Source organism: Zootoca vivipara, chromosome 17 (genome assembly GCF_963506605.1).
Source record: "Zootoca vivipara chromosome 17, rZooViv1.1, whole genome shotgun sequence".
NCBI lineage: Eukaryota > Metazoa > Chordata > Lepidosauria > Squamata > Lacertidae > Zootoca > Zootoca vivipara.
This window is the reverse complement of record NC_083292.1, coordinates 33,934,984-33,961,709: the sequence shown is the minus strand read 5'-3', so window position 1 is coordinate 33,961,709 and position 26,726 is coordinate 33,934,984. Positions and strand designations below refer to the sequence as shown.

The following is a 26,726-nucleotide window of genomic DNA, read 5'->3' as shown; positions in this document are numbered from 1 at the left end:
AGGGCGAGTACCGGTAGGTGGGATTAGCACCCTCCGCAGCTGCCGGGTTCATGCTTAGTTACACGAAGCTGATTTCTCTCTGTGTACTCAAGGTGAAAGGGCAGCTGGGAGCGGCTGTGTATTGTCACAGCAGCAGCAGGAGGCCATCTGTGCAATAGCGTGCAAGCCACCCCAGCCTCAGGCTGGATCATAGGCTCCTGTCCACACCAGGCTCTGCTAGATGCAGCTGCGTCGTACACCCTCCGAACCACTCGCAGAAACGTAGAGTTGGAAGGGACCCCCAAGGGTCATCTAGTCCAACCCCGGGCCATGCAGGAATCTTTTTTGCCCAACATCAGGCTCGAACCCCTGACCCTGCGATTAAGAGTCTCATGCTCTTACCGACTGAGCTGTTCCAGGGATTTAAAGTCTCCTACACAACTTCAAGGAAAACTGACATAACTTGAAAGTAATCAGGAGACAAGCAATATATACCATATTTTTCCATCTATAAGCCCCCATGCGTAAGATGCCCCCCTATTTTGGGGGACTCAGATCTAAGAAAATGGGGGGTGAGGTGATGGCCCAGAGTATAAGACGCCCCCTAATTTTTTATATTTTTTCAAGGGGAAAAACCTAGTCTTATACACAGAAAAAATATGGTATAATTTTGGAAATTTTATCACTTTCGTGAATGATAAAACTAATGATTTATCTCCTTCACATTATATGAGGGTTTGGGTGCCTTGCAGGAAACTGCTCTTTTGACAGATTTAATGAATTTTGGTGCATGTTATTCCAAAACTGCTGTTTCTTATACCTCGCCACCCACGCCTAGAGCACATTCGACTTCCATCCCTGCAGGTAAATCGCCCACGGGGGTCCATCAAAGGAACATTGTTTTATGAGTCGCTCTGACAGCTCATTCAATAATCAAGGCAGCCCCATTAACAGCAGTGCTAAACAAAGCTGTCCCCATGCTACGATTGTATGACACACCCTTTTGAGCATGAGGGCGGCATTCCCTCCTGGGCAGCCTTCCGGGAACAGAGAGGCATATGACAGTAGTGGGTGGGGCCAGAGGCAAAAAGTGGGCGGAGCAACTAACGCAGGTAGAGTCCTGAGGGTCAGACAGGGAGGTCTCACGGTCTGTATTTGGCCCCAGGGTGGAGGCTCCCCACCCCTAATTTCCAAATCCTTTAAGCTGAGGGGACTGGGGGCTGCCCCACTGCGACTTTCTGTATGCAGATCTATGGTATTAATCCGTTCTGGAAATCTGTTCCAAAACCAAAGCGTTCCAAAACCAAGGGGCGCTTTCCCATAGAAAGTAATGCAAAATGGATCGATCTGTTCCAGACTTCAAAAGCAAGCCCTAAAACTGAAATTTAACATGCGTTTTACTACTTCTATTGTTGTTCTGTTAATGGTTCTCTTGGCTTTGCAGCTTTTATCCATTTCCACAGTCACGCAATCAATCTATCAGTAGCTGAACTGGGTTCTACACAGTCACAAAAACAAATTAGCCGAAAAAGCCAAACAAAACGCGAAAACAAAAACAAAATCACCAAATATAAGCTCCAAATATCTAATCGGAAGTGGGGGACTCAAATCAGAAATGCAACACTCAAACAGGAAGAGGAATACTCTAATTGGATGTGGAATACAGTGGTACCTCTACTTACAAATAACTCTACTTACAAATGTTTCTACTTACGAATGGAGCTCCGTCCGCCATCTTGGATGCGGTTTAGATAGGATTTTTTGTACTTACGAATTTTTAGATAGGGTTGCTTCGACTTATGAATTTTTTTATCCCAATGCATTCCTATGGGATTCGACTTACATTTTTTTTCGACTTACGAATGTGCGTTTGAAATGCATTAAATTCCTAAGTAGAGGTACCACTGTACTGAAAACGGAGTAGGTTCAGCTTCCGAAAAAAAGTTCGCAAACAGGAACGGTCACTTCTGGGTTTGCTGCGTTCGGGATCCAAGATGTTGGAGAACTAAGCTGTTCGAAAACCAAGGTACCACTGTAGAGAGAGAGAAAGACCACCCTAAGTGTCAGAAGCGAGCCAGCAATAAGCCACATGGAGTAAGTGAAGACAACTCTTTATTAGAAGAAAGAAGGTCTGCTCAGGAGGAAAATAAAAAAATTCCTTCAGTAGCACCTTAAAGACCAACTAAGTTTTTATTTTGGTATGAGCTTTCGTGTGCATGCACACTTCTTCAGATACAGTGAAATGGAAGTTTCCAGGCACTTATGTAGAGAAGGGGTGGGGAGGGGTGGGGATGGGGAGGGGGGATCACTCAGAAGGGTGGTGGAAATGGGTGATTGACTGACTGATAGCTGTTGATGACCGCAAACGACTGCAAATGGTTTTGCATGAAAAAGCAAGGGTTTTGAGATGGCTGAAGATCGCTTATCATGTATAATGAGATAAGAACCCGATATCTCTGTTCAAACCAGGTCCCTCCATGGTTTTGAGCTTGGTGATAAGTTGCAATTCAGCAACTTCTCTTTCCAGTCTATTTCTGAAATTCTTTTGTAGTAAGACAGCTACTTTGAGATCTTGTATAGAATGTCCTGGGAGATTGAAGTGTTCTCCTACTGGTTTTTCTGTCTTCTGGTTCCTGATGTCAGATTTATGTCCATTTATCCTTTGGCGTAGGGTTTGGCCTGTTTGTCCAATATAGAGAGCTGAAGGGCACTGTTGGCATTTGAAGGGCACTGTTGGCATTTGAGCTGAAGGGCACTGTTGGCATTTGATGGCATACACAATGTTAGAGGATGAGCAATTAAATAGTCCTGAGATGGTATGTTGGATGTTGTTGGGGCCAGTAATGGTGTTGTCTGGGTGTATGTGGCAAATGTGTATGTGGCAAATGTGTATGTGTATGTGGCAAATGTGCTCAGGAGGGCCAGGCCTAATGAGCACAGCAACTTCTCAGTAGGTCTTGCCCCTACGAGGCAGTTGTGGAGGCTTCCCACAGCTGCCTCAATCCTTCACAAGCAATCTGAGACTATGCCAGCACACCTGCCTTTGCTCCTCCCACTTCATACCTCTCCTGGTCCTGGAAGAGAGTGGGAGAGGAAGCTGGTCACAGCAGGAGGGGGACACCCTTGTTTCTTTGCCAGCCAGACGCATCTCTGCCTCTTGGCCTCCCTCCTGCTACTGCTTCTGTTTCTGGACTTCTCTCTGCCACAGACTCTCCCAGCTCACTAAACCCTGTTACCTCTTCAGCTTCGGACACCACCTCCTCCCAGTCTTCTCCCTCTGGCCACCTCTCGTCGTCCCACCACCCACCCCCAAGCTCTAAGCCTTCTTCCCTTGGGGGTTCCCCAGCTGGTGCCCATAGCTGTCAAGTTCTCCCTTTTCTCGCGAGGAAGCCTATTCAGCATAAGGGAATTTCCCTTTAAAAAACGGAGAACTTGACAGCTATGCTGGTGCCTCCCACCTCTCCTCTGCACCCAGCCAGTCCATGACATCAAGGGTTAACTCTGCACTCCCACCCCTACAGCCTTCCACTTCTTCATTAGGTCTTAGGACCGCTGACAGCTGCCTGACAACGGACAAATGTGCCCCCAATTCCCCCCAGCGACACATTTACAAACAACTGAAGCGAGGGAGCAGACTCGCTCCAAATTGATAGGAACAGCCCACTCCCAAACAGAACACGACCCTCTAAAGAGCTGCAATCCGTTAACAGGCACCAGTCTAGCCCCGAGGGAGAGCTGGTGGCCAACACTGAAACAGCAGCCAGCATACTCTTATTGGAAAAACAGGTTTTGAAGGGCACAAGAGCAACTGGTATCCATTCAGAAGCATTGCTGCCTGCGGTCATGCAGGTAGAACACAGCCACTGTCACAGCTGGGGAACGGGCCAACAGGAGAACCCAGCGCCATGCCAAGACATTTTGGCACCTGAGGCAGACTCCAAAATCATAGAATCATAGAGTTGGAAGAGACCACAAGGGCCATCCAGTCCAACCCCCTGCCAAGCAGGAAACACCATCAAAGCATTCCTGACATATGCCTGTCAAGCCTCTGCTTAAAGACCTCCAAAGAAGGGGACTCCACCACACTCCTTGGCAGCAAATTCCACTGCCGAACAGCTTTTACTGTCAGGAAGTTCCTAATGTTGAGGTGGAATCTTCTTTCTTGTAGTTTGAATCCATTGCTCCGTGTCCGCTTCTCTGGAGCAGCAGAAAACAACATTTCTCCCTCCTCTATATGACATCCTTTCATATATTTGAACAATCAGCAAGACAAGCACCCAGAAAAATGGCACCAGGAAAGAAGGGGGCGAGGGAAGATCCTGCAGATCCTGCCTCCAGTTGCCTCCCCCTGCCTTATGGGGGTGGGCTGGTCCCAGATTAGGGAAGGATGAAATCCAAAATCTTAGAGAGGTGATGGTTCTGGAGACCCCATAATTGCAGAATGCAGGCTTTATACCAGGTGAGTAACTCCACATCCAGAAATATCCAATTTCTTTCTTTCTTTTTCTTAAAAGTATGGTTCTAGACCTCAAGATAGGTGTTTTAAAAATACATGGGCCGAAAGTTGAAATTTCAGAAGCGAGAGCCACGAGAGAAGTCAAATAATGTATGCCAATGGGCACATGCAAATTTGGATCTATTTTATTTATCAAGGCAGCTTTTACTAGGTATACAAATTTGGGTTGGGTGGGTGTGCTTAATTTATTTAAAACTTTCTATGCTACCTTTCCCAGATTCGTTGGCTTATGTAAAAATGCATTCTAAAAATAAAACAATCAGCAAGACAAGCACACAGAAAACTCAGCAATGACAACAGCAAAAAGGAGTTCAGCGGACAAAATATCATTAACTCCGAGAAGCCCGAAAGACGTAGGCAAGTGTGCAGGCTCATCACAAACAAAATCTCTCAAACACAATTTATTTTTAGTGTCTGACGGGCAGAAACTCAAAATCTGAAGCTTCTCTTCGTAAAGAGCGGCAGCATTCTGAGTGGCTACATTTGTTGAATGCCTACCTGCCATTAAGCAATTGCATAAGTACAGAAACAGAGGGCCACAATTCTGTTGGAGGGCAGTTGCCTTTGGACATCACAACAAACCATGGTTTTATCAAAATGGGAGCAAACCCAATTTCCACCCTGGGCTTATGCTCTTTCTATTCCCCACCTCACTGCTAGTCTGACCAGGAAAGGTTTCAAGGTTTCCTCCTCCAGTTTTGATTAACTATAGTGTGCCTTGTCACCCAAAGCCGAAAAAACTGTGGTTTGTCTGAAACAAGCCAACTTCAAACCACAGTTTACAAAGTCAGCTTGTTCCAAACAAACCACAGTTAAGATTGCACCCACACCCTAAACTGTGGTTAAACTGTTCAAAAAAGGAGGTGAAAAGGGGGCGGGGCATCAGAAGCCCATTAGAAGCTTGGTTCAATCCCAAAATGACAAACCACAGTTTACCATGACATCACAATGCAGCCGATTTCCCCAGTTGCTTTGGGTCCACTTGCAGTGGTTCAGAGAGACAGTTACATTACAGGATCAGTCCCCCAAAACTACCTCCCCGGCCCCAAGCCTAGAGCTGGGAAAAGGGGTGGGGGTTCTGGAGATCACCCCCAACTTTGTACTTGATATCTGGAGGCACAGGGACAAAACCTCACCCCTTTTGGAGTGCCTTTTTGGCTAAAGGGTGGGGTTGTTGTTTAGTCGTTTAGTCGTGTCCGACTCTTCGTGACCCCATGGACCATAGCACGCCAGGCACTCCTGTCTTGCACTGCCTCCCGCAGTTTGGTCAAACTCATGTTTGTAGCTTCGAGAACACTGTCCAACCATCTTGTCCTCTGTCGTCCCCTTCTCCTAGTGCCCTCAATCTTTCCCAACATCAGGGTCTTTTCCAAGGATTCTTCTCTTCTCATGAGGTGGCCAAAGTATTGGAGCCTCAGCTTCACGATCTGTCCTTCCAGGGTGGGGTAAAAATGCTATAAAAAAGTAGGATTGCCAGACTCAATAGAGGACAGGACTTCTGCGCCTTTAATTGCCCTGCTCTCTTTTGAGTCTGGAAACCTTAAAGAGAAACCAGCAGACCCTTTGTTTAATTTCCAAGCAAAGGGTGACCGCTGGTTTCTCTATAAGGTTTCCAGACTCAAAAGAGAGCAGGGCAATTAAAGGCACAGAAGTCCTGTCCTCTATTGAGTCTGGCAACCCTATAAATCAGGCATAGGAAAACTCAGCCCTCCAGAAGTTTTGGGACTACAACTCCCATCATCCCAGCTAACAGGACCAGTGGTCAGGGGTGATGGGAATTGTAGTCTCAAAGCATCTGGAGGGCTGGGTTTGCCTGTGCCTGCTACAGTAAATCAACAAAATAACATTGAAATGCACAGAGACAATTGTAATTTGCAATAGGGGAAGTCTCTGTGAGATGGGGGTTGCGGTGGGGAGTGTGACTTCAAAAATGCCAGTTGCCTACACCCAACAAACACCAAGCCTGGACCCAAAGACCCCCATGAATGCTTCAGACCGAGAATCAGTTCCATCTGGCAGCGGTTCCCGTTTAACAAGCAAGGAAAACACACACAGCTGAAGGAGTAATTCCTTCTCCCATTGCTTTCCTGGCACGCTGCAGTGCTAATAAAATCTGTGGGGAAGGAGGAGATGAGCAATGGGGTCAGGGTGACCCCAGCAAGGGTGGATTCAGAGGGAACCACTGGGTAGACTCGTTTGTGGAGGGGAATGGGGTGGGTTTTCTAAGCCAAGGCCAAACAGAATACAGAAAGAAAGAAAAAACAGTGTAAATTGTTCCCCGGGTCCTCTTTCATTGCTTTAAAATAACAGCAGCTGGGGGGGGGGGGAGAGATGTAAATGAGCCAGAGTCAAGTCATGGCTGGAATAGGAAAGGGGTAGGGAACATTCAGCCTACAGATCTTAGTAAGCCCAACACGGCTCCTAATTTGGCCTGTGAGACTGTTTTCTGCAAAAAAGAAAAGAGAAGGCACCGTTCCAAAGGAGCATTGGGAAGGTTCAAGAGAGCTCCTGAATGTTCCTTTTCAAAGAGGGGCTCGGTGACCAGTGCTGTCAACAAGCCCGTCTGAAGGTGTCTACTGACGTCGCCTCACTAACAGTGAAGGCCAGGGTAGAAACCTAATAATTAATAATAAAATCCCCTCTTCCACCCAATTATCTTCGTATATACATAAAAACGTCAGGTATCGCCACGCGCTGAAGTTGGAACCCTCCCAACCCACTTCCATGCCTCTCGCCCACTTTGGTTTCTGCAACGTTTGAGAGGCACTCTGCACATGTTCAGAGGCAAGACCTAATCCACACATGTGGGGTCGAACTTTACACACAAAAAAGGAGGAGGAAGAGGAGGAAATGCCTCATGGGAAATATGAGCCTGGCATGAAAGGTTGTGGGTTTAATTTAATGCCCATACCACCACCCCACCAAAACAAAAAAACAAAAAACCAAATAAACCCAGAGCCTGATTCTGACACCAGATTTAAAGCTGCTGGAAGGGGGCAGGAGAACATGCAATGAGCAAAAACAAAAACGCCAGGAAGCAGTGTCAATTGCTCTGGTAACCTTGGCAACCCACAGCCAAACAGTGGCAACGAGGAGGCCTACCTGTCACCCACTGGGCTACACCCCCCCCCCAAAAAAAGGATAGGATCTCAAGCCATTTGGGTCCACAGCTTTTGCAGCTTCAAATCTTTGAGCTGCCATTCCTCAAAGATTCCAAGGTGGCGTACAGAAAAGCCCGAATGAAACTCTTCACTGAAGCATAAAGAAGAAATATTAATAGACTTGTTTGGGGTTTCAAAAGTCTACTCGGGGTTTCTAGTCCTTAAGAAGAGCTTGACTTATGCCACTTTTATCACACCCTGCTGTGTGTGTATTTCGTTTTAATATGCCATTCCTTGCATTCGGGGTCCCTTGAAGGTAAAAAAAACAGTATATAAATAAACTGTGTTAAATTAAAAATGAATAAATACACAAAAAGTCATCTCCAGCACGGGTGCCCTCTGGGTGTTTTTGAACTACAAATCCCATCAGGCACTGCCAGCCGGAGAAGACTGCTGTTCCGCTGAAACCTTTAACTTCAAGCAATTGGCAATACTAAATAATAATAATAATAATAATAATAATAATAATAATAATAATAATAATAATGGAGACCTCAATCTAACATCATATGGGACCCAGGTGGCGCTGTGGTTAAACCACTGAGCCTAGGGCTTGCTGACCAGAAGGTCGGCGGTTCGAATCCCTGTGACGGGGTGAGCTCCCGTTGCTCAGTCCCAGCTCCTGCCAACCTAGCAGTTCGAAAGCATGTCAAAATGCAAGTAGATAAATAGGTACTGCTACAGCGGGAAGGTAAATGGTGTTTCCATGTGCTGCTCTGGTTTGCCAGAAGCGGCTTTGTCATGCTGGCCACATGACCCGGAAGCTATACGCCGGCTCCCTCGGCCAATAATGCGAGATGAGCGCGCAACCCCAGAGTCGGTCACAACTGGACCTAATGGTCAGGGGTCCCTTTACCTTTTACAATCTAACATCAACTCGTAGGACCGCAGGGGCATTACCTGAACTTCTCGGGTGTGATAGGCAATGATGAGTCCCAGCAAGATGATGGTGGAAAGGCTGATAAGGCATTTGAGAGCCAGAGAGAACATGGAGCCCTGTCAAACCAAGAAGGAAGGGAGAGGTTAGCTGTAAAGATTAAAGCAACGCACACAATAACCCTGCAGAGCAGGCCCACAGGGGGTGTGAAGCAGCAGAGTATTTTAGGGTGATGGATAATAGCCATAATACTGTAATAGGGTTGCAACCTATGCTAGTCCAACTCATGGTACCTTCATTGAAATCAACATTAACTGCGGCCGCTATCTGCACCATACATATAAAGCAGTATCATACCACTTTAAAAAAAGAATCATAGAACTGTAGAGTTGGAAGAGACCCCATGGATCATTTTATTATTAATAATAATAATAATACCCCACCCATCTGGCTGGGTTTCCCCAGCCACTCTGGGCGGCTCCCCACAGAATATTAAAAACACGACAAAACATCAAACATTAAAAAACTTCCCTAAACATAGTTGTTTATTTCCTTGACATCTGATGGGAGGGCGTTCCACAGGGCGGGCGCCACCACCGAGAAGGCCCTCTGCTTGGTTTCCTGTAACCTCACTTCTCGCAGGGAAGGAACCAGCAGAAGACCCTCGGAGGAGGACCTCAGTGTCCGGGCTGAACGATGGGGGTGGAGACGCTCCTTCATCCCATCTGGACTATTTATTAACTTGCACCAGAGACCTAACCACATCTACACAGAAGGGAGTTCTACTGAATTCAATGGGGCTTACTCCCCGGTAAGTGGGGTGAGGATTGCAGCCTCATTTCTCAGCAACTAAGGACATCTTGAGCTGGGGAGATGATTTTGAATGATTCTGAAACAGCAGCGGGCCCGGGGGGTGGGGTGGGGCTTTACACGCTTCCCCATCCTTGGGTCCTTTAATGTCAAATAAAAGTGATCCAGTCGTTGCACAAAGAAGTGCAAAGGCATTTCAATTTCTTAACAAGCATTTTGTTCCATCAGTTGCTTCTGCAAGGGACGCAGTGTCCATAAAGGATGTAAACCCCCTTGCCTGCTGTTTCTGGAGGGCAAAATAAAGCTTGGAACGAAAATAATCACCATTCTCATTCATGCCCTCATTTACTGAGCACACATCCCTCACTGATTTTTGTTTTTTAATGGTAATTGCGTCCTTGGTGGCCCCAGTACACTTTCCTGTGCACACACACTCATTAGTTTAGGATATTACTTGGGTAATAACTGTGTCCTTTCCATTTCTCCACCGTGCTTGTATTGGCTGTTATGTTCCGTTCTCCCTGCCCTTACTCCCTCCGGCTTCTTTCATTTTACTGAAAAAGAAATAAAGATTTATTCTTTTTCAGGGTGCAAAAGCAGAATAAGCATCTAGCAGCATTTGCTGCTGCTGCTCTACTTGCCGTGAGATGCATTTATGAGGGCTGCACTCGGCATGTGCTCAGGAGCACCTCGTTTATTATTTTTATTCATCGAAAAGCAGCTCCCTGTCAAAGGGGAAGAGAGCTGAGAGCTCCGCTAAGTGGGAAGAAAACGTTTCAGACAAAGGCAGCTAGCTTTTCTGGGGGGCCACATCCGCTCAGAGCAAATCCCTGCAGGGTCCTCATGTTGGCAGTGGGTGTGACTAAGAAAGTGGGGATCACAATGCACCCCACACCCACACCCCTCTTTATTGCTTAATCAGCTGTTTCCCGACCCACTGGGCAGTGGTGGGGGGTCTTAGAAAGCGTTGGTGAACCTGTGTTATCTCCCTTCCTCCTGCAGAAATCCAACAGGGCTGATGATGGGGAGAGGTAAAACATGCCCGGTGGATTTTTGCAGCTGTTAAGAAAGGCACAGGAGCCCCACAGAGCAAAGGACTGTTGGCAATTTCTAGGAGAGCTTAAAGGAGAGGCCCTCCAGGCAGCGGAGAACCCAAAGTTATTTCTCAGAACGATTTCCTTCTGATCCTCTCCATTACTGTCCATCGATTTCTCTCTCCCTTGTTGAGGAACAGAGGAGTTAGCCCTCCGTTGGAAAGAGCCCCTTCATTTACCAAAAAAGGCATTAAAGCCTCATTATGCTTAGTACCTTCCGCAAGGAGCACACACTCCTGCCCTGACCCTCTCGAGGCTTTAGATATTTCTCATCCGAGCCTAGCGCAAAACCCAATTAGTGTCTCTGGATGGATCGAAGCGACCTGAAATTAGCCACTCGCGAATCGCTCGGGGAAAGAGCAAATGGCGGCCGTTACCCCACACGCACCTGCCCACCCCACAACTGCTTTCCTCCCAAAATCCACAGGCTGCAATCTAGAACATAGCCAATCCCCACTGAACATAACAGCAGCCTGCTGGATCAGGCCAACAGCCCAATCAAGTCCAGCCTCCTGTTCTCAGAGGGGCCGGCCAAACACACACACACACCCTGGGGGGTGGGGAGCCCACAAGCAAGGCCTGAGCGCACCAGCAACTCCCCCCACCCGCGATTTCCAGCCACTTGTATTCAGGTGCACTAGCGCTTCCAACAGTGGAGGCAGAACACAGCTGTGCCCACCATGATTTTGCCCAGCCAATTCCAAATTTTAACCATGTACAGAGAAGTGTGGTTGCTTTCGCCTTGCCCTGAACCTTCCAACATTCCGCTTTATGGGAAACTCCCCTATCCACACCTCCATCCTTTCTCCTTTTCTCTAATCCATAAAGCCTGCCAGTGTTAGGAACCCAGATATGTAAGCTAGGCGCCAAATGGCTCCCTAAAACCAAGGCTGCAGTCACCAAAACATAACGTCCAGTTGCCATATGGGGCCACGGCGGCTCTAAAGTCTTATTTTTCAGATGAATGACTGTGATTGATTCTCAGTTAAACATCTGGCTAGCTCAATGTCAACCCTGAGCTAGGTTAAGAGCTTTGAGAACTTAAAAGAAGAAAAGTCGCTTGATCCAGGGACAGTCCATACCCGGTATATATATTGGCCTATTCCGACCTCTTTTTCTTAATGGCGACTCCTCGTGCTCAGGCTGCACGGATATAGCATTTTGGTTCCGGAATTCATTCCAATTGTGCAGATAAAATATAACTGATAGAATTCTACATGATCGGGGTGTTAGTATGAAAAAACAGTCCACACACACCTCAAAATGGCAGAGATGTCAGGTGCCCAGGCATCTTCACTTGGTCACAAGTGGTCGAACGCCAGGTGCAAAATGCACCCGGCGCCTGGCTAGTTTCGAACCCTGAAAGCCCCGACGTTGCTCCATCCCCTTGTTAAACAGGGGTGTCATACACGTACCTATGCTGGATCGCAAGGTCTGAGGTAAAATCCTCCTGCCAGAGAAATCAGGGAAGGGTTTCGTTTTTTTATTATGTCAGCCTGGAATAGATTTGGACTCTCTAGCTGAGAACAGGCAAGGAAGACGTACAGAAATTGGGTTGGGATAGTTTGGCCTTGCTGCGTTATGTATTTGAAGATGGCAGAGACGAGAGAGAGATCGGAAAAATTTTGATACTCTCTTTTTTAAACGCTACCTGGATCAAATCAACTAAACATGAGCAATCAGACCATTGGCCACGGCTGCTGTGGTTTGATAGGAGTTGGGAATCTAGCCACATCCATTCAACTCCAGCCAAGTGCCTTACTCATGAAGAGAGCTTCGTGGCTGAGCTGGGATTCGAACTGGCGTCTCCCAAGTCCTACCCCAGCACTCTAACCATGTGGCATAGTGGTTCAAGAGTGTTAGTCTGGGATGGTAAAGGGACACAGTCAAACCTACACTCAGCCACAAAGCTCACAAAGTCAGCTCGGGCCGGTCGCCATCACTTGGGCCTCCCCAACAAGGAGAGCTGTTGGGGAGAACTAGTCTCTCCCCTTGCCATTATTCCACACCTTGGGTCTGAGGATGTGAGGGAAACAGGTTTAACCTTTTCCCCCTCCCCGTTTTTTGTTTTATGTCTAGTTTCAGGCCTTTCACTCAAGCAAGAGGAAGATAACAACCCCATGAAAATACTACCACTCACATGTAACTATGGGGGGTTTGGGGTCGTTGTTGTTTTGCGTAAAATCTATTTTCACCTGGATTACTTTAAATGTTGCTGGACAACAATTCCCATAATTCCCTGGACATTGGCCACACTGACTGGGACCCCAAGGGCCCGGTTCTAAGGCAACAAAATAGCCACAATCTCTCAGCCTATCCAACCTTCCAGGGTTGTTGTGAGTTTAAAATGGAGAGGGAGAGAGAACCATGTACAGGTGAAACTCGGAAAATTAGAATATCGTCGAAAAGTGCATTTATTTCAGTAACACAACTTAAAAGGTGAAACCAATATATGAGATAAATTCATGACATGCAAAGCAAGATATGTCAAGCCTTTATTTGTTGTAATTGTCATTATTTGTCGTTAGGCGGGTCAATTATAAATGGAATGTAATTAATGAAATGTAATAGCAATGTTTATTTTTGTATTATTGTAACTATTTGTTTTATTACTGCGGAATTTCCAAAAGGAAGCATTTGTAAAAATTAAAATAAAACTAAAAAATTATAAATTGCATTACTGAAATAAATGCACTTTTCGACAATGTTCAAATTTTCCAAGTTTCACCTGTATGCTGCCTGGAGGTCCCTGCAGGAAAGTGGGATAGAAATGTAACAACAGGCAGTGTGGTGCAATGGTTAGGGTGTCAGACGTCAACCTGTGAGACCAGGGTTCAAATTCCCACTCAGCCATGAAGCTCACTGGGGTCAGGGCCTCTTGGCCTATCCTACCTCACAGAGTTGTTGTGGGGATTAACAGAGGAGGGGGAGAGTCATGCAAGTCACCTTGAGCCCTGTAGGGGAAAAGGTGGGATATGCATGCAATAAATAAACAGCTTGAAGCCGCTCCTCTGCATTCAGCCCCCCTCCAGAAATAAAAACTCTGTTCCTAAACAAAATAAAAAGGCACACCCCAGTTGGGAGACCATGGGGGCTCAAAGCAGAGCAGCGAGAGGGAGGAACTGGCAAAGGCTTCAGCACAAAATGTTGCCCATTTCAAAGAAGAAGAAGAAGAAGCCGACTGCAACATGCAGATTTCTAAGGATAAAGGCAAGCTGATTGGCATCCCTGCAGGGGCACTGCTGGCAAGGCGCCACCCGAGCCCAGCCCTGGTGGAAGGGAATTCTCTGCCCGCCTCTGCTCACAGCTGTTAGTTCCCCTCTTCCCCGCCCGCCCACGCAAAGGGTGCCCCTTGCCAACTCAGCTCCAATTTCCTGAACACAATAGGATTGGCCGGGGAAGGGCAGGGGGAAGGAACTGGTGCTTTTGGGGTGGGGTGGGAAGGCGCGGTTGCAGAGCATTATTTATAGCTCCCAGGAATCTCCAGCTCCGCCACAAAAAGCGGGAAGCAAGGGGAGCGGCGTGCCACCCTCTCCTTTTAGCCAAACGGCATGGAATCGAGAGGAGAAAGCTGCCAAGCTCTCCCCTCAGCAGTGGGTGCTGCCCCCCACGACCTCTGCCCTGGCAGGGCAGAAAGAGATTGGTCCCATCTGCAGTCTACATGTGAACCAGCATCATACCGCTTTGAACACCCACGGCTTCCCATGCAAAGGATTCTGGGAAATGGCATTTGTTAAGGGTGGTTAGAAGACCCCACTTCCCCTCGCGGAGCTATAATTCCCAGAGGAGAAGGGACTGTTCCTTAAACCACTCTGGAAACTGTAGCTCTGCGAGGGGAAGGGGCCTTAACAAACTACACCCAGCACCCTTAACAAACTACAGATCCCATAATTCCTTGGGGAAAAGCCATGACTGGTTTCAGCTCTCATTGCTTTGAATGGAAGGTGTATGTGACCATTATTACCACCACATCTGTTTGGCTGGGTCCTATACTTAAAATTGCCTCTGTTAAGCCATATTCATACCCTCGATTAAAGCACTATGGCAGGGGTCCCCAAACTTACCTGGCTTCGGGCCGCTTCCTCCGGCACCGATCGTGCGGCGGGCCGGAGGGTGCTCCCATATACGCGCACACTTACTTTTTCTGACATGGCGTGGCACCGGAAATGGCTTCTGCGCATGTGCAGACATCATTTGCAGTGCACTTCCGGGTCGGCGCGGCACCAGAAATAGATTGTGCGCGTTCGTATGCAGGGCCAGCTCTAGGTAGACTCCCGGTGGCGCAGTGCACCAGGGCGCTGGGCCGGGCGCTGCGTAGCAAAGCCACGCGGAAACCATGCTGCGCCCTGCGAGGGCGGGGGCGCCGGAGCGATCTCCACCCCTCAGCGCCAGGGCGCCTGACCTGCTCGAGACTGCCCTGTTCGTATGGGAGCGTGCTCCCTTGCCCTCCGGCCTGCGCATGCGCACAAGCTATTTCTGGCGCCGCGCCGACCCGTAGATGGGCAACCGCACCGTGGCGCTCCGATAAGAGCAGGCGGTGGGGGTTGTCGGGGACCACACAATTGGCTCGCGCGGGCCGCATCCGGCCCCCAGACCTTAGTTTGGGAACCCCTGCACTATGGCATGCATAGGCAAATTCGGCCCTCCAGATGTTTTGGGATGACAACTCCCATCATCCCTAGCTAACAGGACCAGTGGTCAGGGATGATGGGAGTTGCAGTCCCAAAACATCTGGAGGGCTGAGTTTGCCTATGCCTGCACTATGGTATCACAGTCATGGCTTCCCCCCAAAGGATTCTGGGAAGTGTTGTTTGTTAAAGGTGCTGAGAGTTCTTCAGCGGAGGCCAACATTCCCCTCACAGAGCTACAATTCCCAATGTTCCCCGTGAAGAGGAATCAATTGTTAAACCACTCGGGGAATTGCAGCTCTGTGAGGGGGAATATGAGTCCCCAACAACTCTCAGCACCCTTAATAAATACGAGGAAATGTGCAGGGACTTCCTAAGCGAATTCTGCAAAAATGAGAGTGACTGTGACCACCTTGCATATTTTTCCTAGTACTGAGGAATGCTGCCCCCTGTAACTGTTAGACAGCAACAGCATCAGTTTGTGTGTGTAAAAAAAATCAATATTGTGTAATCACCACAATCAGAATCAGCAGGAAATAACTGATTTCCTGTGGTAAGAATACAGTTGCACAGGGTGGCTGTCTCTCTAATTTTGTGTCATGCTGCAGCCATTTTGCATTAGGCCAGGCATCCCCAAACTTCGGCCCTCCAGATGTTTTGGACTACAATTCCCATCTTCCCCGACCACTGGTCCAGTTAGCTAGGGATCATGGGAGTTGTAGGCCATAACATCTGGAGGGCTGCAGTTTGGGGGTGCCTGCGTTAGGCCGTGTCCATTCCCCTAAAAGCAGCTACTGTATTTTGTGACAGGCGCCCTCAGTGCTCTCTCAAAATTCAAAATGTGCCTGTTAACTGAGTTTAACCATTGCCTATCACTTCCTTGTTTACCTAGGCATCTAGTCTTCTTCTATTGTTTCACCTGTGGTCAAATCTGCAAGACTGTAAGCTCATAGGGGCAGGGCCCTGTCCTCTTGGACTCTGTCTAGCACCAGACACACTCAGCATAACAATAATGTGTTCTTATTTTTGTTGCAATTCCCAGAGTTCCCTGGGAAGAAGAATCAATTGTTAAACCACTCTGGGAACTGTAGTTCTGAGGGGAACAGGAAGGAACCTCCTAACAACTCTCAGCACCCTTTGACAAACTACAACTCCCAGAATTGCTTGGGAGAAGCTATGGTGTATGTTGTGAATGTGGCTTTGATGACAAGCTGGAACGTGTGCAGATAAGGGCAACCAAGATGATCTAGGGCAGGCATCCCCAAACTTTGGCCCCCCAGATGTTTTGGACTACAATTCCCATCTTCCCCAACCACTGGTCCTGTTAGCTAGGGATCATGGGAGTTGTAGGCCAAAACATCTGGAGGGCCGCAGTTTGGGGATGCCTGATCTAGGGTCTGGAAACCAAGCCTTATGAGGAACGGCTGAAGGAGCTGGGTATGTTTAGCCTGGAAAAGAGGAGACTGAGGAAAACTGAGAGCCATCTTCAAGTATCCTCAGGGTCGCCACATGGAAGAGCAAGACTGCAAGAGGGTAAGACTCGAACCAATAGCTTCAAGTTACAAGAAAGAAGATTCTGACTGAACACCAGAAATAACTTTCTGGCTATAAGAGGTGTTTGATGTGGAACGGTTTCCCCCCGGGAGGCTGTGGACTCTCCTTCCTTGGAGGTTTTTAAGCAGAGATTGGTTGTCCTGGACGCTATAGCTGAGATTCCTGCATTGAAGGGGGTTGGACTAGATGGCTCTTGGGGCCCCTTCCAACTCCACAATTTCATGATTCTAAACTTTATGATCTTTAAGCTCTATCAAATTCGAGAATTTTCACACAGTGCCTACGGCCTCTCTCACTGAACAAACAAGATTAACCGCGCAGTCTTCAGTCTACTTAGAAGGAAGTCCCACTGTGCTCAATGGGATTTATTCCCAGGTAAAAAAGACAAAAACAAAGTGAGGATGACAGCTTTCAGGAGTGCTTAAGTTTTTCCTTCCAGGATCTCACTTGTCCCATCACCCCTCCTAAAAATTTCACAGTTCCTAGATTTCAGCTCAAACTCATAACAGGCACAACAGCTACGCTCCAAGTAGACCTTGGGCTGGCAAGATTTATTTACACATCAGCAGGGGGGAGAGAATAAAAGTCGATTTGGGAAAGGGAAGGAGGAAACCTAGCTCTGACTGTTGCATCTCTGCAGTTTCATTTTGAATATCCAGAACCTCACAGACAGAGCCTGCAGGCCCCAAGGAAAGTAACCCTCCAACCGTGGCAGGACAATTTGATAAAATCTGGTGTGTAGTAGCTTTGATTCAGATGACAAACTTGAGCATCTAAACAAGCAAGCAGATGCGTTTCTGGGAGGTCTGTCTATTTCCATCTATTTGGAGCAATATCCAGGTACTTCATAATTTCCTCTGTATGAAGTTTTTAAAGATTAACAAATACGTTGATAAAAACGAAACAAAAATGCACTGATTAATGCTTTTCTAAGTAACAAAGGGAATGGTCAGCTCGGTAAATGATAGAATCATGGAATTATAGAGTTGGAAGGGGTTCCAAGAGGCATATAGTCCAACCCCCTGAAACGAAGGAGTCTCAGCTAATGCAACGATCCACAACCTCCTGAAAGATGTTTAGTCGGAATCTCCTTTCTTGTAACCTGAATCCATTTGTTCAGGTCCTACCCTCCAGAGCAGGAGAAAACAATATTGTTCCATCTTCCACGTGACAGCCCTTGAGATATTTGAAGATGGCTATCCTATCTTCTCTCAATCTCCTCTTTTCCAGGCTAAACATACACAGCTCCTTCAACCGTTCCTCATAAGGCTTGGTTTCCACACCCTGGACTCTGGCAACTTAAATTTTTCTAGTTCCTTTTATTTTCATTTCCTTTCCTTTCCCTGAAAGCTGCTATTAAAATTCAACTGGGGGGGGGGGTTAATAAAAAAGCAAAATAAGAAGGGAAAGATCTGCATAAAACAAGGGTGCCCCTGAGGATGCGCAGATTACCCCGCACAAAGTAGTTCAACTCACAAGGAAGCAGGGATTTGGGGCTGGGAGCTCACACTGCCTAGCTGGCTTGATCTCCATCACCTCCTTAATATATATATATATATAGATAGATAGATAGATAGATAGATAGATAGATAGATAGATAGATACAAAGTGCTGCTCTTCCTCAGAGCTGGGAAAAGAGTGAATGCAGAATCAAAGGGGGGGGGAGAGAAGGCAAGGGATATATTTAGCTACCAACTGGCATGAGAAGAAAGCAAAGAATCGCTTCCCCCAGCCTAACCTTGGGACCTGCTATTGTGTTGCAACAAGGGGCAGGCTCCAGTTCACACCAACCCCAAAAGTGGCAATGTGCCAGCGTCACACATTCTTTGCGGGGTTTTGTTTTGTTTTGGGGGGGTGGGGGGGTAGAGAAGAGTGTGAGGGTGTGTGATTTTCCTTGGCAAGTCCCCAAAGAGCAGCCCTGCCTCCCCGCCAGGCTTCTCAGGCCCTGTAAAGAGTTCCCATGCCAACGTTCCCTTCCCTGCAGAGAACTTCACTCCTTCCCCCAGCCTTCTAAATGCAGACACGCAGGTACCCAAGTGAGCCTGGCAGGAGAGCGGGGAAGGCGGTGTCGAAATCAGAAGCAATCAGGGCAAGGGAGAATAGCTTAGCATTCATCCCAGGGATTAAGGGGGGGGGACCCAGTGCCCTGGGGGGGGGAGGCGGTTGGACTCCAGCCCCCAGCAGCCCCCAGATAGCACAGGGGTGGTGGGTGTTGTAGTCCAGCAACACCTGGAGGGCTTCGGCAGCATCCTAAACACATGTCCCAACCAATCAGGGACCACATATTAAATGCACTCACAGAAGGGTGCAGCGATGTCTCCTGAACTCCAACCCCCATCAGCCCCCAGCCTGATCATTTTAAATAAATGATCAGGGATTATGAGACCTGCAGCATCTGGGAGGGCCTTAATAGTGTGGTAGTTCGAGTGTTGGACTAGAGCAGGCATCCCCAAACTCCGGCCCTCCAGATGTTTTGGACTACAATCCCCATCATCCCTGACCACTGGTCCTGTTACCTAGGGATCATGGGAGTTGTAGGCCAAAACATCTGGAGGGCCGCAGTTTGGGGATGCCTGTACTAGAGCCTGGGTGACCAAGGTTCAAATCCCCACCTGACCAAGAAGATCATGGGGTGGCCTTGGGCCAGTCGCTCCCTCTTAGTCTAACCTACCTCACAGGAGATGAAGAGAGCCATGTATACTGCCCTGAGCTCCTTGGAGAAAATGCTGGGATATAAATGCAATCAATGGCGGCGGGGGGGGGGGGGAGGGATCACAGTTTTCCCTAACCCTCATTTATGCATCACTCCACAGAATCCTCACAACAACCCTGCAAGGCAGGGCAGTATGACTGTTATTATAGCCATAATGCAGATAGGGCATCGAGGCAGAGAGCTTAAGGAAGGGGTGGGGAATCCAGGCGGCCACAATCGGGAGTCCAAGGACACAGGTAAAAATAATCAGGGTGCAATGCAGAACCAGCGAAAGTTGTGGCGTGGAGAGCCAGGCAGAGAGGTCCAGGGGGCCACATGCTCACCTTCAGGATTCGCAATCTCTATATGAAGAACTGAAAAAAATGCTCAAATTTACCTTTGAAAAAAAGCCTGAGATCCTGCTGTTGAGCATAATACCTGGGGACATACCGAAGGATAGGAAGAATATATTACTTTATGCCTGCGCGGCAGCCAGGGCGCTGATTGCCCAAAATTGGAAAGGAGATAAGATCCCAACAATTCAGGAGTGGTATATAAAATTAGCCGAATACATGACCCTAGCAAAATTAACCGCCTTGATTAGAGGAATACCAAAACAAAAAATTAAAGAAGAATGGAAATATGTGGAGGATCACTTCTATAAACAACAGATAAGCACTAAGATGGTGATATGTTTAGACTAAGAAGCACAAGATAATAAGAAATAAGGAAATGGAAAGGAAATAAATGTATTCTAAGGTCAAGATAAGGAGTAGCCTGGTAGAACTTAATTATGTAAGGGAACCGACTATAAGTGTTTGGAAGTCGGAATTTCAGCTACCTCTCTTAACTATCCCTTTTAGCCTTACTTACCTTTCGTCTATCCTTTTCTATTTCTTCCCTCCCTTCCCACCCCTTTTCATTTCTGTCCCTTCCCCCCCTATTGACTTACCTTGTATGTCTCGTTTCCTCTTTTCTGTTTATCCGTTTTTTTCCCCCAATTTCTTCATAGTTTTGGATTTTTGGTATAGGATTGTAAAGAATCAGTCCGGGGATACTGAGACTTGGAAGTTTATTTAATAAGGTTTCGATTTTTGAATTGTTGAATAACCTGTATTTGTTTCATGTATTTCTTTGTATTCTTTGGTTGTTAATTTTTCATTTGCTTTCTTGTCTTGGTATTTTCTTTTGTAATTTTAATATTCAATAAAGGTTTTTAAAATTTAAAAAAAAAAAAGGATTCGCAATCTCGCCCACAATTTTGCAAGTCCTACGTGGTGTGCTTGCTCCTTCCCTAGGCTAGGATTCAGTACAGGAACAAGCAGATTAATTAAGGGAGGAGAAAGCATCTTGCACATGTGCACAGCAGCCACAAAGCTGACAAACCGTCTCACACCCAGCCAGGAAGGTTTATTTGTTTGTTTTATTCCTTGCATTTCTCTCCACCTCTTCCTCCAAAGAGCTCAAAACTGGTGCCCTTGCTTCCCCCGGCCCTGCATCTTATTGCCACATCTCTGTAAGGGAAGGTTATGTGCAGAAAGAGCAACCGGTCCCCACCTGCCATATTTTATTGCCACCCAACAACCACCCTGCGAGGTAGGCAAGCAAGAGCAATTAGCCCAAGGTTGAGACAGATTCATTCTGGCAAATGAGGCACTGCCTCGCCAGCCTCAGCCTGTCCTCAACCAGCCCCACCTACCTGCCTTTTTAACTACAACCAATCAGGGGATGGCTCAGCCTCCCATTGGCTCTGGCTCCACCCACTGTTGGACGGGCTGCCTTCCGCTCTGCTACGCACACCCCACTCCCCACCCCTTTACCTTCACAACAACCCTGCAAGGTAGGTTAGGCCAAGAGATTGTTATTGGCACAGATCCCCATCCCCCATGAGCATCATTTGGCTGGGTGGGGATTTGAACCCACATCTCTACCAGTCCGAGTCTGGCGCTCTAACCGCCACACCACCCTCAGTTCCCCCAGTGCTGAGTTCAGCTCCAAGGAGTTTGCAAGCCCCTAGTTCAGGGGCCAGCAAACCTTTTCAGCAGGGGGGGGCACTCCACTGTCCCTCAGACCTTGTGGGGGGCCAGACTATATTTGGGGGGGGGGGAATGAATGAATTCCTATGCCCCACAAATAACACAGAGATGCATTTTAAATAAAAGCACACATTCTACTCATGTAAAAACACGCTGGGCTGGATTGAGAAGGTGATTGGGCCAGATCCGGCTCCCAGGCCTTAGGTTGCCTACCCATGCCCTAGCTGCTGGACAGCTCAGTCAGTAGAGCATGAGACTCTTAAATCTCAGGGTTGTGGGTTTGAGCCCCACATTCAGCAAAATCCTCCTGCATTGCAGGGGGTTGGGCTAGATGACCCTGTTGCTCCCTTGCAATTCTACAATATTATGATTCCTCTATGATTCTGAGCTTAAATGTCCCGCGGCACAAAGGGGTAGCAATAGCCGTGCAAATGCAGATTCCTCAGGTGTCAGAATCTTAAAGGGCACCTTCCCCTTATCTGCCCTACTCTTGATGGAAAGGCAATAGAGTGGGGGGGGAATCTAAATGAAATTCAGAATGAATAGGATCTGGGGCAGGTGAATCGGTCCACCTGCGCCTAAAAACACATACAATTTCAGCCCCTTCCCTTACAAAGTAAGAGGCCACGGATGAGAGTCTTTAGCCCTGCAGATTATTGGTTGGACTACACCTCCCATGATCATTCCTTGCCGTGGCCATGCTAGGGCTGCTGGGAGTTGGAGTCCACCAACACCTGGAGAGTTGCAGCCTCCCTGCGCACCCATGTAGCTCAAGCCCTGCCCATCAACCCTGCTGGTCAGATGCTCACCAGCTAAAGCACCGCAGCCACTTTCTGCCCTCCCAGAGATGGGAGTCAGAAGCCAGCAATATTGGAAAGGTCCACTGGATTCATCACCCTCAGGTTAGGAAATAAGGTGACTGATTTTTTTTGGGGGGTGCATAACAGGGACTTATGAAAATGGGTGTGGTATCAAGGGGGTGGGTAGAAAAATATTTTGCCCTTTCCCCCTAATATCGGAACTTGGGGAATGACCCAATTACATTAATGGGCAGCGAGGATTCAGAACACATCCCGGCCTCCCAAAGGATCATATGCATGAATATTATAATTTATTATTATTATTATTATTATGAATTACATCTGTATCCCACCTTTCCTCCCAAGGAGCCCAAGGCGGCTTATGTTGTTCCCCTCCTCCACCCCATTTTATCCTCAGAACAACCCTGGGAGGTAGACTAGGCTGAGAGTAAGCGATTGGCCCAAGGTCACCCACTGAGCTACACGGCTGGGTGCGGATTCGAACCCTGCTCTCCCAGGCCTGAGTCTGACAGGCTAAGCTCACTTGTATCTATATGACATATGAGCGATTGTTCTTACTGTTTTAAGATGGGTGTTATATATAAAATTAAGATTGCCTTTAAAATATGCTAATATTTTGACTGTTTTTAAACACATGCAGCTGTTTGATATATGCTTTCAAGATATTTCAAAACTCTTTGGGACGCCCGCTGGGAAATTATTTGTAAATTAAATTAGCGATAAAAAAAAACACGTTTTATGTCAATTATTGGTAGCAGTATCCAGCTGTCCACGCAACTGAGGACCGTCATTCTTTAAACATTCGTTCCTCCAGCACCACTCCTTTAACAATGGATGGAAAACCTGTGGCGGAATTCCGCTCCCATCACTCATGACCAATCCATCGGGAGTCCGGCAACATCTAGTGCTTTGAGTTTCCCCATCTCCACAATCAATGAGCTGAAACAGGGGAATTTTAGGCACAGAGTTCACCTCTGGAACTCCATGCCACATTGCAGCACAATGCTAACTGGGCTCAGATAGGGAGCCGACAGACCCCAAGGGGAAGGCAGCTACCAAGCAATAAAATCTCACAGCAGATACTGAGCCAGAGCAACACCCTTAATTCTGCCTCCCACAGTTCTGGTACCCATGAAGCTCGAATGTCAGGTTAGAGGGACCCCTAAACAAGGGTCTGAGGAGTTATTTCAGCCCCAAAGCCCTTTAATTCCTGCATAAATCTAGTGGAGGAAAAGGTGGTGCCCTATACTGAGAGCAACATGTTAGATGGCCTTTGGCCGGATCCAGCCAGGCTTTTCTTAGGTGCTTTTTTATTAAAAAGGGCCAGCAAAAAGGAAACAAATGCAAAGGGAACATGGGGAGCTGCCTGAATTCGAACCACCGATCTCAATATTGTCTACACAGGCCGGCAGCAGCTCTCCAGCATTGCAGGATGGGGACCTCCCTACCTGGAGATGCCATTGGGGATCGAACCAGGTACCTTCTGATGCAAAAGCAGGTGCTCTGCCGCTGAGCTACAGCAGCAGCAGCAGCAGCGAGGAGGAAAGAAGAGCCACTGTGCATTTCAAATGGGGGGGCACAAACCCAGCAGCATCAGGGCCCAGAAAGGGGGTGCCTCATGTCTCAAATGATTAAGGGGTTTCCTGTCCATCATCTTCCTCCCTTTCTCTCTCACACACACTAGTCAAAATCACATGATTGCAAGCTGAAAAGCAGCTGCAACCCCCACTAACTCCCTACAGAAATCAACAGCCGGATTACCCCATAGAAAACCCCGATTGAGGAAAGAGGGGGAACATGGAGGACAACCTTGGCTCCTAGTCAGGGGGTGGGGGAGCTCTCAAAATGCAACCCATCACCCCTCCGCTATGATGTACTACAAACCTTAAACGGCAGCCACCAATGTCGCCACCCCATCCAGGAATATTCTCCTATGGAGACAGCGGTAGGGTGTGCATGCCAAAGAGTCAAGTGGGGTGGGTGAAAAATAAGAGAATGCTGTGAGCAGAAACCCACTGACCATTTTTTCCTGCTCCCCACCCCCAAGCATCTTCCAATAGCGATTAGAGATGGAAGCTGGCTAGGTGAGGAAAATGCACTCCAGCCTGCATGCCCGATCCCATTTACATGCGAGTAAGCCCCGCCGGGTTTAATGGGATTTAATTTCGAATAGGCACGGTTAGGATTACACAGCAGGAAAAAAAGCACTGTGACCCCGCCCTTCTCTCTCTTCCTCTATCTACCGCCTCCCCCCCCACTTCTCTATACCACCTGTATCCCTCTCTTACTGGATAAGGGGTTGGGGGGTCCATCAAACCTTCTTTCTGGGGAGGTAAGGGAGCAATTTGGGCGGAAGAAGCCACCAGAGAGTGTTCCCTCTCGCCTAAGCATGCCATCCCTTCCGCCGCCCCCCCCCAAAAAAAGAATCAACCGCAACTGTGAATGGAGGGAGGGGAAAACCCAGGCAAACTTCAATTGGCGCTAACGTTACCATGGGGAGCACATTCATGCGCGCAACTTCGGTTGCTATTGGCAGGAGAGGGGGAGCAGTTTTCCATCCCACCCTCTCTACGATTCAGATATGTTAACGCCACCTCCCACCCACCCAAAAGATGCTAGATACCCTCACCAGTTTTTAGACGTGGTTCCCCTTTTTCCTCCCACCCTCCCTCCCCAACAAAGTCACACGTCGCGATTCAGAAATTGCCTTCTTGGTTTGGAAAGCGCTGGTGCGCGCTTTTTGGAGAGGTTGGAAGCCGCCTTCCAGGACACCCCCCCCCATAAAACCACACACACGCCTTCCGAGGCTGGGGGGGGGGTGCGCCTACCTTGGAGTACAAGCCCCACGACAGCTCTGTCTCGATGACCATCACGACGATGCCGAACATGCCGAAGATGAGCGCGTAATCGCTGAGCCTTTTCCGCTTCTCGAAGAGGGCGCGCCGGTGGCCCAGGCGGTAGCCGATGTTTTGGTTCTTGCGCTTTGGCGCTTTGGCGAAGGAGGGGCCCCCGACGGGCGGGTGCTTGTGGGGGGCTCCGCCGGTCCCCGACAGCCCGGCCGTGTTGGGGTGCAGCCCTTGCGGGGAGTGGTTGTCCTCCCGGGAGATGACGATCTCCGGCGGGTGAGCCCCGGCGCCCAGAAGTTGCAGCGGCTGCGCTTCGGCGGCGGCCTCGGCGTCCAGCAGGTTCCGACGGGAGGCGCTGAGGCGGCTGAGCGGCTTCATGACGCCGCCGCTGTACTTGCACGAGCTCATGGCGATCTCGGTGAAGGGGTTGCTGTCCCGCCGGTGCGCCAGCGGGCTGGCCTGCCGGTGCTTGCCGCCCGCGCCCGCGCCTCCGCCGCCACTGGAGCTGGGCGAGTGGCCCGGGGCCGCCCAGTGCTCGCCGCTTACATTGGGCTGGCTCCCTTGGCGGGAGGAAGGGCGGAGGGCGGCCACCGGGGGAGGAGCCCGCAGGGGACCCGCCGCCGCCGTCGCCGCCGCCGCCGCCGCTGGAGCCAAGCTGGGGGGCGCGGCGGACGGGCGCGGCTCGTCCCCCGAGGGCGGGCAAGGCGGGCGCGACTCGTCGGCGTCCAGATCGCCCACGCCGGAGTCGTGGAAGGGCCCCGACGGCTCCATCTCCCGGCCCTGGCTTGCCCCTGCCCGGGCTCAGCGCGCTGCCTCCCCCAGGGCAGGGGCATCCAAGCGGCCCCCTCGGATGCCCAGCCTGCGGGGCGGGATGGCGAGGCGGCGGCGGCGGAGAAACGACGGCCCAGAGCTGCCGGCGCCAGCTGCTGCAGCCGAGCCGCGAGCGGGGCTTGAATGGACAGCCAGCGAGCGCTGCCTCTCGCGCGCGCCGCCAGCCAAGCCCACCTGCCGTCGGAGGCCGCTCATTGGCTGCCCGAGAGCAGCCGCCGGGCTGACATCACCCCTCCCCCGCCCGCCGCCCCCTCCCCAAAGGCACAGGCGGCCAGTGCGCCTGTGCGCGCCCCGCGGCACCACGGGAATTGGAGTCCGCCGCGCCTTCGCCCTCGACTGGGCGTACGGCTAGGCTGCGCTTTTGGCCCCCTCGGGATCGCCGCGCGAGGCTGATCGGCCACGCGAGTCCAGGCAGGAGTCCGCGACAGGGCTCGGTCGTGTGAGGGGCGTGTGAGGCAGGTGGGAAGATCAACAGGTGAAGCTTTGCCGGTGGGATTTTCACCCGCCGACGTGTGTCTGTCTTCGCTCTCTCCATCTGAACTATTATCTTCCCTTCCCTGATCTAATCTATTCCTGTCTGTCTATCTGCCAGTCAGTTCTATCCCTCCTGAGAGCACGCAGAAGGATGGAGTAAAACAACTCCAAACCAAATAAATATGCCTCTTTTTAATCTAGGTATGTTTGTTCGCGTACATAACAAGAGCCTTGCTGGATCAGGCCGGGTCTGGGATAGCTCAGCCCATAGCTGCCAAGTTTTCCCTTTTCTTATGAGGAAGCCTATTCAGCATAAGGGAATTTCCCTTAAAAAAAGGGAGAACTTGGCAGCTATGGCTCAGCCGGTAGTTTGAGACCAACGGTGGGCAAAAGATTGTTGCATTGCA

General features: G+C 49.1%; 1 protein-coding gene across 2 annotated transcripts in view; it reads right to left on the bottom strand.

The window, feature by feature from the left end:
- KCNN3 (potassium calcium-activated channel subfamily N member 3) overlaps positions 1-25,957 on the bottom strand; it is a 92,367-nt gene extending 66,410 nt beyond the window's left edge. Inside the window, exons 1-2 of one of the 2 annotated variants that reach the window (XM_060269989.1) lie at positions 24,997-25,957; positions 8,557-8,652 (exon numbers count right to left, since the gene is read on the bottom strand). In XM_060269989.1, the coding sequence (XP_060125972.1) occupies positions 8,557-8,652; positions 24,997-25,785 (885 nt within the window). In that variant the 5' untranslated portion in view covers positions 25,786-25,957. Of the gene's footprint in view, positions 1-8,556; positions 8,653-9,797; positions 9,883-24,996 lie in introns of those variants that run through there. The other variant, XM_060269990.1, reaches the window with a different exon arrangement.
- Between the last annotated feature and the right edge of the window lie 769 nt (positions 25,958-26,726).